Source organism: Corylus avellana, chromosome 10 (assembly GCF_965113065.1).
Source record: "Corylus avellana chromosome 10, dhCorAvel1.hap1.2, whole genome shotgun sequence".
In the NCBI taxonomy this organism is placed as follows: Eukaryota; Viridiplantae; Streptophyta; class Magnoliopsida; order Fagales; family Betulaceae; genus Corylus; species Corylus avellana.
Genome location: NC_142499.1, coordinates 961276 through 975456, shown reverse-complemented (window position 1 = coordinate 975456; position 14181 = coordinate 961276). Strand labels below are relative to the sequence as shown.

Below are 14181 nucleotides of genomic sequence, written 5' to 3'. Positions count from 1 at the left end.
CAATCACTTTGCTTGGAGCTTGTAAAACACCTTAAATACATTTCAATGGTGCGATTTACTACTTCCGTTTGACCATCGGTTTGGGGATGGTAAGCATAACTAAAATTGAATTGTACTCCATTCAAGCGAAAAAGTTCCTTCCAAAAAGAGCTGGTGAAAGCTGGATCACGATCACACACAATAGTTTTTGGGATTCAATGCAACTTGAAAATATTTTCAAAAAAAACTTGGGCCACAGCAGGGGCTGTATAGGGATGGCTAATTGGAGTAAAGTGACCATACTTTGACAATCTATCAACTACCACAAATATAGTTGTCTTACCCTTGGAGGTTGGCAACCCATCTATGAAATCCATAGAGATGTCAGCCCAAATTGCTTCCGGAATGGGTAAGGGCTGCAATAGTCCATTGGGTTGAGTAGTAGCTGCAATGTGTTGTTGACACACATCGCATTCTTGTATAAAACTCCGAATCTGACTCCTCATTTCAGCCCAAAAAAATACTGACCTTATTCTATGAATAGTTTTGTGGAAGCCTTCATGGGTGCTAGAATGGTATTCCCTGATGATCATAGATATAAGAGGAGAGTTACCATCAAAGTATATTATGTTTTTGAAGTAAATCAGCCCTCCTTTGTACTCCCAAGGCCCTACTGCCTCGTCCCCCTCAATCTTCTTCACTAACTCTTGCAATTGCGGCTTTGTAGCAACTTCTTCTTGAATGGGCTCCAACCAGTGTGGTATGGGATGAGAAATGGCAGCCAACTCTCCATATTCTGCTCTCCTTGAAAGTGCATCTGCTACTGTGTTTTCCACACCCTTCTTGTACTCAATTGAAAAATCATAACCAAGCAATTTGACCAACCATTTTTGTTGCGCTGTAGTAGTGATAGCTTGCTGCCATAGGTATTGTAGACTTTGGTGATCGGTGCGAATAATGAAATGGCTGCCCAATAAGTACGGTCTCCACTTTTGCACCGCTGTGACTAGTGCAAGCATTTCCTTTTCATAGGTTGATAATTGAAGGTTCTGTCCTTGTAAAGCTTGGCTGAAGTAAGCAATAAGGTGCCTTTCCTGCATTCACACAACCCCTATACCACTCCCACATGCATCACATTCCACTACAAACTCCTTAGAGAAATCGGGCAACGCTAAGACGGGAGCTCGAGTCATGGCTTTCTTCAATTCCTCAAAGGCATGCTCCGCTAATGGTGACCACCCAAAGGCATCATTTTTTAATAATTGAGTAAGAGGCTTTGCTATTTCCCCATACTTCCTAATAAATTTTCGGTAATACCCCGTCAATCCTAGAAACCCTCGTAAAGCCTTTGTGTTTTTAGGGATAGGCCAATTTATCATGGCTTATATTTTTTCTGGGTCCATGGCTACCCCCTTTTGGCTAATAAGGTGGCCGAGATACTGCACTTCTTCCAACCCAAACTGACATTTCTCCATCTTTACAAACAACGCGTTTTCTCGAAATATTTCTAACACCCTATTTACATGTACAAGATGGTCCTTCCAATTCGCACTATAAATTAATATGTCATCAAAAAAAACAAGAACGAACTTACGGAGCAATTTGGAGAAGATGTCATTCATGAGTGCTTGGAATGTTGATGGTGCATTTGTGAGGCCAAATGGCATAACAAGGAATTCGTAGTGCCCTTGATGAGTTCGAAATGCTGTCTTTTCCACCTCTCCGGCGTACATCCTGATTTGATGGTAACCTGACCTCAAATCCAGTTTAGTGAAAAATTGTGCCCCATGCAATTCATCCAAAAGCTCATCGATCACCGGTATAGGAAATTTGTCCTTGATTATGATATTGTTTAAGGCCCGATAATCAACACACATGCGCCAAGAACCATCGTGTTTCTTTACTAATAAGACTGGTGATGAATACGGGCTTGTGCTAGGCCGAATCACCCCTGACTCTAATAAGCCATAAACTATTTTCTCGATTTCATTTTTCTGGTAGTGAGGATACTGATATGGGTGTACACTGACTGGACCCGTCTCTGGTTTGAGTGGAATGCGGTGATCATGTTGTCTTCTAGGAGGCAAACCCCGAGACTCCTCAAAGATTTCTGGAAAATTGTCTAATATTTTTTTCAAGTCTGGGTTATCTGAGCTGAGACCCCCTTGGGATGTGCCTAGGTTTATTGAGAACAAAATAAATCCTAATTGCTGATTTTGGATTCCCTGCACGATTCCTTTAGAATTCACCAATCTATTCCTAGGTACGGTCAGTCCCCATAACTCTACCTCCTTTCCCTTCCACATGAACTTCATATTCAGTTTTGAAAAATCGCACAGAATTGGTCCTAAGACCCGCAACAATTGTGCCCCCAACACTGCTTCACAGCCCTCCATTGCAAGCAAAAAAAAATCCATCACAAACTCAGCCTTATTGAGACATACCTGAACTCCATGGCAGCGACCTTCACTGCGAATTCGTTCCCCGTTTGCCACAGCCACTTAGCCACTTCGAAGCACTCAACAGCTTTTAACGGCAGACCCAATCGCTTCGCCACACCGATGCTCATGAAATTGTGGGTGGAACCCGTATCCACGAGTATCACGGCCGTGCCTCCCTTGAATTGGCCCCGTACTCGCATCGTCTGGGGTGTTGAAACTCCAGTCAGGGCGTTAAGGGAAATTTCGGGAACCCCAATTCCTTCAGCCGTGGGTTCCAACTCTTCGGCAAACAACTCTGTTTCCCCGTCATTCTCTGCTTCCTCCCCTGCGTAGATTCCCTCAATTACGAACAACTTCTTGCACTGATGACCTGGACGAAATTTTTCGTCACAGTTGAAGCAAAGCCCCTTCTCCCTTCGATCTTTCATTTCCGCTTCATTCAATCTTCGTGTGGGTGGGTTATTGTTGCGAAAAGAACCAGAGCCTGGTGTTTGAGAAGATTTCGGTTTGCTGTCTAGCGTGAAGGTTGGCTTTTTTTGAGCCACAACACGAGCCTCATAGAGTTTAGCTAGACCCACAGCAGCAGTCAGGGTACTTGGCTTCACAGCTTGTACATCAGTCCCTATAGGCTCCTTTAATCCACTCACGAACCCTCCTACCTGGTACGCCTGAGAAAGTTTTCCCACTCTACTAAGTAATTTCTCAAATTGACACTGGTATTCTTTGACACTACCGTTTTGTCTCAATTTTGAGAGATCTCCATAAAAATCTTCAAATTGTGTGGGCTCGAATCTAACATGCACAACTTCCTTCAAAGTTTCCCATGAAATATAATTTTACTTAAAATTATTAAAACGATTCCTTAACTAAAGAATAATGAGCAGCCCATCTTTGTCGTGAGCTAAGATTTAATACGGTGATGTTTAGTGTAAACTAGGATCTATAGAGCATTATGCTTAATTATGTTTTGCTATCTATAAGTGTAGCTCTATTCCTTTTAAAAAAAGAAAAAAAAAAAAATATATTGAGCCGAATTCTGGATGCTGAACGTACGCTTGAGGTCACACACATATTGAAGGAAATTAAATGCTTATTTTAAATATACAAATACAAATATATAATATTTCCGCTGACGGGATAGTCTATGCAAAAGGGAATGTATATTATATTAAAGGAAAGTTAGATAGCGGAAGGTACTGAAAACTGGCAAAATTTAATGCTATCGGACTAATTAAATCGGGCAGTGATTCTAAGCACGCCTAGCTATTTATTTATTATTATTATTTTTAATATTAAAAAAAAAAATTGCCAGAGTGCCGTTGTACATTTACACCTTACGTGACTTTTTAAGTTATTATTAAATTTTAAATTAATTATTATTAAATTTTAATTAAATAATAATTTTAAAAGTCATACCAGCGTAAAGAGGATAAAACGATGATCTTAGCATTACTCTTTTTCATGAACCTTGCTGCCAGCTGGATTGGATACTCACCAATTTGATTAGGAAAATGATAAAGGTATAACTTAAACTCAATTTTGGCTCAACTTTTCTCTTAAGTTTTTTTTTTTTTTTTTTTTTTTTAAAAAAAAAAAAACTGTTTGTGGAGGAGAGAGAGCCTTAAACTAGAGAGAGAGAAATTTGGTCTAAAAGTTTAGTTAAAGTTAAGTTTAAGTTGTGGTTATATCACACTTCGATTGATTAATTGGTGTTCACACTGCAACTAGAGTATCTATTTGATTTACTTATCAAAATAGGTAAACGGGTTATTAAATACTTTATTCAAGCTTTCTTAAGCTTGTGGTCCCAATTAGTAACAATTTAGACAACAAATTTGCCAGGATCTTTATCCAACCTTTCCGGCAAAGTTTGACTTTTACGTTTCATAACAATAATATATAACAAGGGCACGGGCACATTATTCTAGTAGAATATGGGTGTAGTATATAGCGTTAATTTTAAAAAAAAAATGCTTAAGTGACCATTGAAATTTCACATTTTATCAAATCGCTTTCTAAAATTAAAAGATATCAAATCACTCCTTAAGGTTCAAAATGTTTCTAAATAGCCCCTTTCGTCCTCAATTAATTTTTCAAGTGATATGTGACCATATACATGCTACGCTAGATTGCCACCTCAATCTAAATTTTAAAAACAGTACACATAAATCCCAAAAAAGAAAAATTTATTTTGAGCTCCTTAAAAAATAGTAGCATCAACCCTTTTGCCGTTGCCTTACTACATCCCTCGAGTCGCCATGACGCATCTCAATTTGGATACGCTATGGGCTTCAGTTTTGGCTTTATTGAAGCTTGATTTGTCATCCTTTGGCAGCCGCACCCACTAATGCGCCCCTCCATTGTCTTCTCGAACAAGCTCGCATCCCATTGCCGCCTTACGCACATCTATTAGGCCTTCAAGTGCCCACACGTGAATCTTACTCGCTTCTGCGTTCATGTCGTCTCCACTATTAGTGTAGCTGATTTCTAGGCTTAAGATTTTTCTTTTTAATTTTTTTCTTTAACTAATTTTTATGCATTTATGTTATGTGTTGTTGCTCTCAACTTGACCCAAACCGTTAGGCTTTAAACTCTTTTTCTGTCATAGATATTCTATTTCCATTGTTCATTTTAATTTTAGTCCGACAATTTTCTTGGAAGCTAATATAGATTTAAATTTTAAAAAATTCTCTTATTCTAAATGATTTTACATGGTGCAGCTTTCATCAGCTGCATTCATAAATAAATTTCAATTTTCTTCGCATTGAGATGTTAGTCGTTAGTGTAGCTAACCTGGATTTTTTAATTGTTTAAGTTTAAGCTTGTATTTTTTTTTTTTCCTATTTTAATAATGTTAAGGTTGTATTTGTTTTCGTTTAGTTCTGTTTGTTGTCCTTGTTGCTGTCCTTCGTAATTTGTTTTGGATGTGCTTATTAAAAAAAAAAAAAAAGAAGCGAGAAAAACATTGGTCTGAGAGAGGCGGCAGAAGAGAACCTTCACCCCCGCAAACGTTAAACAGCTTTGAAAAATGTGCAGCCGCCCTGTAAGGTGAAACGTGACGGTGACTTCTTTTATATAATAATGTATTTAAAAATAAGTTAATTAATTCTACGGTCATCTCAAGGGAACACACCCGACTGAAAACGTACCTCTAATGAATAGGAATTGGAGCACAAATAGACAAACAGTATCTTCTTTGGATAAACTCATTCACACACGAAGTAAATAAATAAATAAATTATTTGCAGGTTAATTCATACAAAAATGAAATAAAAAAACACTTGATGAACTGACATCATATGTCCTATGTATTACCGATGAATACAAATTGGGTGACTGATAACCACCTAAATTTTTAGTTAAGGAAAATGTTTTATTTTTTGTTCCTATATTAGTTGCTTATATTGATCAAACATGAAGAGTACAATACTGGTAAAAACATCCATTCAACAATCCCCAATTTCTCCCTAATGACCCAGAGGACTAACTCTTGGTTCAAGTAAAGTCCGGCTAGCTAGCTAGGAGCATAAGATTTTCCAAGAGGTTTTTTTTTTTTTCTTCACGCAATTAATATAGTTGACTTTTGGTATATTAGAAAACTTACATAAAGAACATGTGGAGAGGTATCATCATATCCAAGCTCAGGAAAATTAAAAATAATAATAATAACTTGCATGTATCATTCAATATTTACAACACACTAGATCAAAGCCTCCATTTAAATAGCATTGGTTTAAAATAAGTAAAGGTAGGGAGGATGGAGTCCATATATAGCATTGCCATTACTCTTTCTCATTATATAATTTTTTTTTTTCTAATTTCTTATTATATAATTGATATGATCTTAAAAAAGAATTAATTGAATCTGCTGTTGATCCTGGAACAGGATCTTCTTCGGTCTAAATGGACTAGAAAATATTTAGTTAATGGTCAGGTTCTAGATAGATCATGAGGCCATAAATGAGACATATGTTTTATTAATAAAAATAAAAATAAAATATTATATATAATTTAAATTTAATTAAAAAATTAAAAATTAAAAAAAAAAAAAAAAAATTAACCGGTGGCGGGCGGACCACCTCAGCTCCAAGGGTCATGGGATGAATTGGAACATATGTTTATTAATGAAACATATATCTTATTTATCGCCTCAAAATCTTTCTAGAGAGATCCTGACACATGGTGACAAAGTTTGCGGTTAGACTTAGCACGGGGCCTTGGGCCCCAGACTAGTAATTATCATCAATTAAGGTGACAAGGGAATTCCTAATCAATTATTAATAGGCCGATGACAGAAATTTAACGGCCCAACAGTTTCTTGAAACCAGTTTTTTATGCATCGCTTTAATAATTCATTTCCAACATTAATGGCGCTAATTGCGTTGCCTAAAACGTGAATCCAATTGCCAAACAGCAATAGGAATCCCTATGAATTAAGCAAGGTTACAGGATTGGCCATAGCTAAAACCTCCGGACTTTATTATTATTATTATTATTAATTTTTTTTTGGAAAATGCTTCATATTCATAATAATTTATTGAAACTTGAATTATTCGGGACTAATATGTTAAATCAGGTTTAATACGTAAAAAATTTGATTAAAATAAAAGATGAATGGAAGAAATAGGGTTTAAATTCAAAACATTTGCTTTGATACTATATTAAATAAACATTTATCCTAAAAGCTTAAACGGGTAAGAAATAGTGAATTTTATTATTTAATTAATATTTATTTATGGTCAAAATTAAATTTTACAAGTCTAATGATGTATATGTAATTTTAAAAGACGTGACACCATGTACATCATAAAATGCAACAAAATAAAATTTAGACTATAAAATAAATTCGGATAAAGTCCACTTAACTCCCTAAAACTACTCTTCAAACTATTAATTGCGACAATTTACCCCTCAAACTACCAAAACAATAACAATGTACCCCCGATTTTAACAAAATTAAAATTTTTGTATTTTAATTTTAACAAAATTAAATACTAAAATTTAATTTTTCTCAAATTTTTAAGGGTATTTTTGTCTTATTGAAACATCTATAGGGGTAATTTTGTCATTTTGCTAGCATTGGGAGTTACTTGAGGGGGTTAAGTGGACTTTACCCAATAAATTCTCTTTCATTTTTCCTAATCTATGAGAGCAACATGAACCAATCTCATACTTGTCCAGGTGGGATCGATAGCTTAACTTATATGCTACAATTAAATAAGATTTGAAAGTAAAATGAGCCCCAACTCCCAAGCATGCTTGGAAGGCAGCATCTAACTTAATTGCTGCATACTTCATTGTCCCACATACCATGATTAAAAGTTGTTCACAAGGACTTTGGTATCATTTATCAAATGTCCATATATGCTCCAATTGTACCAATCCCTTTGCAAAGATATAATTATTTTCAATGCATCTCCTTTCTTCATGATATTTTGAAATCCCAATTTCTACTAAATTCTATCACCTTTCAAACCGTCACATTCAGGTTATAAATATGTGGCTTTGTAGTGTGCACATCGATGCCATCACTTTCCCGTCATGATTTATGGCTATTTTCCTCACTCCCATCATCTCAATTTTAGTGTTAAATGATTGCATTTGCATCACTCAAATTTATAAGATTAGTGCAAGTTCTTACTCTAAGTTTGATTTGACACCAGTAAATTGATAAATGAGGATCTTCTTTATTTCAAATTAAATGTAAAAGATTTTAATAGTGTGTATATTACCATATGTTAAATATGGTATTGTATTATTTAAAAATATTTAAATGAAACTATATACATTATATTAAATGTAATAAAATAAAATAGGGTCAAGTCTACTTAACCCTCTCAATCTACCACCACAATGACAATCTACCCTCAAAACTATCAATTGCGACAATTTATCCCCAAAACTACCAAAACGATGACAATGTACCCCCCCTAATGCTAGCAAAATGACGAAATTACCCATATAGAAATTTTAATCAGACAAAACTACCCTTAAAAATTTGAAAAAAATTAAATTAACTTTTAGTATTTTTGTTTTTATTGTAGTTAGGGTAATTTCGTCAATTTGTTAAAATTGAGGATACATTGTCATTGTTTTGAAAGTTTTAAGAGTAAATTATCTCAATTGATAATTTAGGGAATAAATTGTCATTGGAGTGCTAGTTTAAGGGGGTTAAGTAAACTTTACCCAATAAAATATTAAATGTAGAATACCTCTCTTTATTTCACTTATTTTACTAATTTTAATAAGTAGGAGAACAAGAGAAAAATGGACAAAGTTTTTCTCTAAACTGGGTTGGAGGAATTTCCTTCAACCTACTCTATAAAATTGAGACGTGTTCATTTTTTTTAGTAACATATAAGATGCACATAAGTTTTAAATAAAATTTATTCCAACTTTGTCTCTACTATTAAAAAAATATGTACATCTCACATGTTTAAGAGACACATATCATTTTTATAGAGTAGGTTGAATAAAATTCTTCTAACTCAGTTTGGCATAGAGATTATCACAGTATGGAGTTCTGTATTTCTACCATCCTTCTTAGATGCCTTTTTAATGATTCAGATCATCCTAGAGATTATCCCACCAAAATTGCATTTGTTAGGATAAAGTGCGCTAATCTTTGTTCAGGAAAGTGAACCTTATTGGCATCAAATATGCCCCATGTATAGTAGCTAGATTGCTATGAAGGGATAATGAAGAAGCATTAAATATCTATATCTAGAATAGATGAGCTCCAAGTTTGGTAAATTGTTCTCAACTACTTGTATAACTTTATCTTTACGGATATGAATACACACATTTAAAAAGAAGATATTCTTCTACAATATATGCAATTTTTTTTTTTTTTTCTCATATGTCATATCGTAAAAGAACACTTCAACATTTTTATACACATACCACATTATGACTTGTTGCCCATTCCCTATATACACCTAACTTCTCTTACTTCTTGAACTTGTATTGGTGGTTTCAGGGTGACTAAGATGGCATTGACGGGGTTGGTGAGCGGGATGATCTTGAATAGTTGGATTATATGTATAACGTACAACTCCTAGTTTATTGCTAATTTATTTTTGTCTCTCTTGAATTATAAAAATATAGATATATTGATACTTTTACTTGATTTTGTATTTGAATTATGGTTGTTGGAATGACTGAACCCAAGCGTGTGTTATATTGGAGTCGTTCATATTATTATGCTATATGTGGGTTGATTCATGAGACCATGTTAAATTTTTTGTTATGCATGTTTAGTTCTCGAATATTCAGTCATTTGGATATATATTGAGACCTATTTTCATCATTTTATAATATAATAAATCTACCCTATTGAAAAATGAATAGGCCGATCCTCTCCATTTCAATTTTTCATTATCCTATTCCATTGAAAAAACTTAACAGATGATGTTAGCATTAGCATTATCACTAAGAAGCACTTTTAGTGATAAGAGCCACAAAAGCATTTTCTTTGAGCTCGAGGTTCATAAACGTGTATATATATAAGTGTTTCTAAAATGCAATTTAAAGTGTTTTCAAAACATAAAACCAAAAATAATACAAAGAATTAATCGGTGGCTGAAGCGTCCAATTCAAAAAAAAAAAAAAAAAAAAAAAAAAAAAAACAGACTTTGTTCATACAAATAGGTTGAAATAGCTCAACAAAATCTAAAAGAAAGTTTAAGAATTAGAAAAAAAAAAAAAAAAAAAAAAATTACAAAGTAAATCATTTCATCAAGCTAGGCTTCTATTTTAAGAAATTTTTATTACGAATTTCTGTATAAAAAATCATCATATATGGTTCTGGACCTCTGGTTAATCGAAGCCAAGCTAATTAATATTATTTCCATATATCAAAGTCCCATTTTATTGGATCCACGAACAATACCATCTTGGTGATCATCGATGACAAGAGATATGGAGCCATGCATTTCATATATACGCATAGCTTTTAATCATAATCTGCACGTACACATGTATTGTAAAATCCTATCCCATGAACTTCTTATATACCAACACAGCGCCGTTGGTAAGGTATTGGTACGGCCTTCAACGGGACGGCTTTCCTAAGCGTTATCCCCATCCCTTCGGCCATGTCCATCTCCTCCGGCTTAAGCCCGTCGGCCAAGGCCCAATCAAACGAGTGCAGGAGAGACCCGAGAGCCAGCGGAAGCACACGAGAGGCAAGCGGCATGGCTGGGCACATGCGCCGCCCAGATCCAAAGGGTATGAACTCAAAATGGTGACCCTTGAAATCCGCCGCGTTTGGCTCCAAGAACCTCTCTGGCTTGAAAACCAGAGGCTCTTCCCACGTCTTCGGGTCCCGTCCGATCGCCCAAACATTGACGAGGATTTGTGTTTCTTTTGGAATAGAGTAGCCGAGCATGTTGCAGGAATCCATGGACATGTGTGGGACTAGGAAAGGGAGAGGTGGGTGTAGCCTTAGCGTTTCCTTTATGACAGCTTTGAGGTATGGAAGGTTCTCGATGTCCTTCTCTTCAAGCTTCTTGTTTGGGGTTATGGCGATCCTCATCTCGGCCTGGACTTTTTTCAAAGTTTCTGGGTTGTGGAGAAGCTCAGCCATTGCCCACTCCAGCGTGCTTGTCGTTGTGTCGGTCCCCGCTGTAAACATCTCCTGAAACCATAATCAAATTTTGACAGTACTCCTGATGATCGATCCCTCATAAAATATAGGACCTTTCTCTATTTTTATTTATTTTTTTTAAAAAAAAAATTAAGGGTAAATTTATAATTTTATAAAAAATTGAGGGGTATAAACGTCATTTTATCACTTTTAATGTTTAAAATCTGACGGAGGGGGGTCAATTGAATCAAATTAAAAGTTCATGGGTTAAATTGAAAGCTTTTGAAATTTAATTAGGAACGGGCTTATCAAAACGTGCGGTAGTTCAAAGGTCTAAAGTGAAGTTTATTTTATTTTATTTTCTAAATTTTTATGATGCGAATCTCGTTAAGGCAGAACTCTTTAGACCTTTGCTTAGGGAGTAAATTTCCGATATACGACTTTACTTGCCAGAATCGTATATCAAGTAAAAAAACACTCCGTAACGCAGAATCGAACTCAAGAAATTTGAGTCTTTAAGTCATCCTCCTAAAGCATGTAATTCTTACATATACTTTAAAAATGCTTAAGAAAATTACTTGTGAGACATGTCATTTTAATATAGAATAAATTGAAATAATTTCCTCTTTTTGTCCCAAAATGATATATATTTTAATGAAGCTTAATTAAACATATAAAATTTAGGTTTATATGCGTGGAAGCTGCAAAAGATCGATAAGAAAGAAAAGATGGCTTACAAAAACGACGACGTTGATGGTTCTTGAAGAAAACCTTAAGGGTTCCTCCACACCGTCGCCACGAAACTCCAAAAGCGCATCCAAGTAGTCCTTTCTCTTGATCTCTTCATTGCGGCCATTTTCCATGCTTTCCATCCTCTCTGCGATGAACCCTCCTGCGATTTCGAAGGCGCGTTCGACATGGAACAGTGTCTTTCTTCTTATACCCTGCGGGTCAAGCCACCTTAGAATTGGAAAGAAATCCGCCACGTTCGGCTTCCCGGCGAACTCCATCACCTTTCCTGCATGGAAGAAGAACTTGGCCCCTCTCTCTGATTTGGGGTCCAGCAGGTCTTTCGAAAACATTAGGTTTCCTAAGAGATTGAAAGCCATCAAGAAGAAGAACCTCCCAACGTCGATGCCTTTGGTACCAGATGCACTAGCATCTTCTATGAACTGCACCATTTCATCGATGCACCTCCCACGAACTCCTGTTTGAACATATCATCTGTAAATTACTCTGTTCTATAGTTAATTAATGATTTAACTGCATATTCCCTTCACTACAAAAAAAAACTAGGAACGTTCAAATTGTAATATTTTGTAAATGTTCCAATTATACCGACTATAATTAAAATTATAAAGTTTGAACAGTGAAAATGTCCATATTTTCACTGTTCAAACTTTATAATTTTAATGGTGCGCACACGTCTCCTTTTAAAAGCTCCTTAGAATGCCATACAAGCTTTACATCTACTACATACCCCATTTAAAATGGGCATTTTTCAATGTTGAAATGACCTCCTCAAATAGGAGGGGTCGTTTAGAAGCGACCCCTCTGAGTGGGGTTATTTACTCTTGAAATGCTCCTCCTATTAAAACAATCTTTTTAAGTGGGGTATTTAACTGTTCAAACGACTCATCTCATAAGGAGGGGTCATTTAAACAGTGCTTTACTGTTTAAATGACCATTCTTTTTTAGAGGAATCGTTTTACTATTGAAATAACTTACAGTGAGATCGTTTTAACAAAACGGCCCAATTCCAAAACCTCATTTTTTGTAGTGCTCAAAAATAAAGATGATGGAATTAATAAGAGTACCCCTCATGGCTTCCAGACGGCTTGAGACGAAAAACTCGGCGGTGGACAAGCGCCTCAACATGCGCCAGTGAGAACCATATTGAGCAGTAATGAGGGAGCCCTCATTACCATAGTCTCCCTTCATGGCCTCATAAATCTTCCTACCGGCAAGAACCACGTCATGGTTCTTGAACATGTCTCGAGCCACTTCTTTGGACGAGATGACCACCGTGCTCATTGACCCTAGCCAAAGGGTCATGATGGGACCGTGCTGTCGAGCCAACTTTGCAAAGGACTCGTGGGGTGCCCAACCCAGCTGGAAAATGTTTCCAACCACTGGCCACGATCTAGGCCCCGGTGGGAGCCGATCACCTTTCTCCTCCAATCGAAGGTGTCGGCGACGGCGCCGTATCATTATCACCCATGCAACCCATAGCAATATTGCTAGGATCAACCCCAGATCCTCATAGTAGTACTTCATGTTTTTATGTTGGGTTTTTTGGTTTGTTTGTCGCCTGCAATGACTCTAGCTCCCCGGTCGGTTTTTATAGCAGTATAATTCTGCCTAGTTATGTGACAAATCTTTGGGAAAAATTATCGTATAAGGAATCTTGGATAAGATATGCGTCTCAATCTATATACATTTTTATTTTGTTTTTCTTCATTTTTATAATAATTTATTTTAATTGCTCCCCAGAACAATTAACAAAAGAACATGATGAACAATAATTCTCGTTGATGGGAACAGTATAACAAACAATATTATTGAAATATATTTGTTTGGGTAGCTTTCCAAACCATTTTTATTTATTAATTTTGACATTATCGATAATTTTCTTTTCTTCTTCTTGTCCCCCACCCCCCAACACTTTGAAATTATAAATTAACGCATATCATCACAAGCTCCCAAATTTGCACAGACACCGTTGACCATTGCTGGCTAGCACAAGGTCAAGTTATATATATATACAAGCTAACTTTGTTCTCTAAGGGAAAGCATCGATCGTAAGTTAAGAGTCATGACGACGTAGTCTATATATATATATTGAATTTGAAAAGGAAAATGATTGGACACTATAGTTTTTATTATAATTTTTAATAAATTCATTTGATAATCCACATTTTATGGAAATCATCATCATATATATATATGATGATGATGATTTTCATAAAATGTGGATTATCAAATGAATTTATTAAAAATTATAATAAAAACTATAGTGTCCAATCATTTTCCTTTTCAAATTCAATATATATATATAGACTACGTCGTCATGACTCTTAACTTACGATCGATGCTTTCCCTTAGAGAACAAAGTTAGCTTGTGCATGGGTTAAAAGTGAGGGGACCGTGGTCCATGCATGTATGACAAAATTT

The 14181-nt window shown here is 35.6% G+C and overlaps 1 protein-coding gene across 1 annotated transcript; it reads right to left on the bottom strand.

Moving 5' to 3' along the window:
• Positions 1-10305: 10305 nt before the first annotated feature.
• Positions 10306-13268, bottom strand: LOC132191643 (iridoid oxidase-like). Its single transcript, XM_059606732.2, has 3 exons — positions 12825-13268; positions 11745-12214; positions 10306-11058 (listed from the first exon to the last, which is right to left on the bottom strand). Exons 1-3 carry the CDS (start codon positions 13216-13218, stop codon positions 10429-10431), a joined length of 1494 nt encoding a protein of 497 aa, XP_059462715.2. The 5' UTR covers positions 13219-13268; the 3' UTR covers positions 10306-10428.
• Positions 13269-14181: the final 913 nt, after the last annotated feature.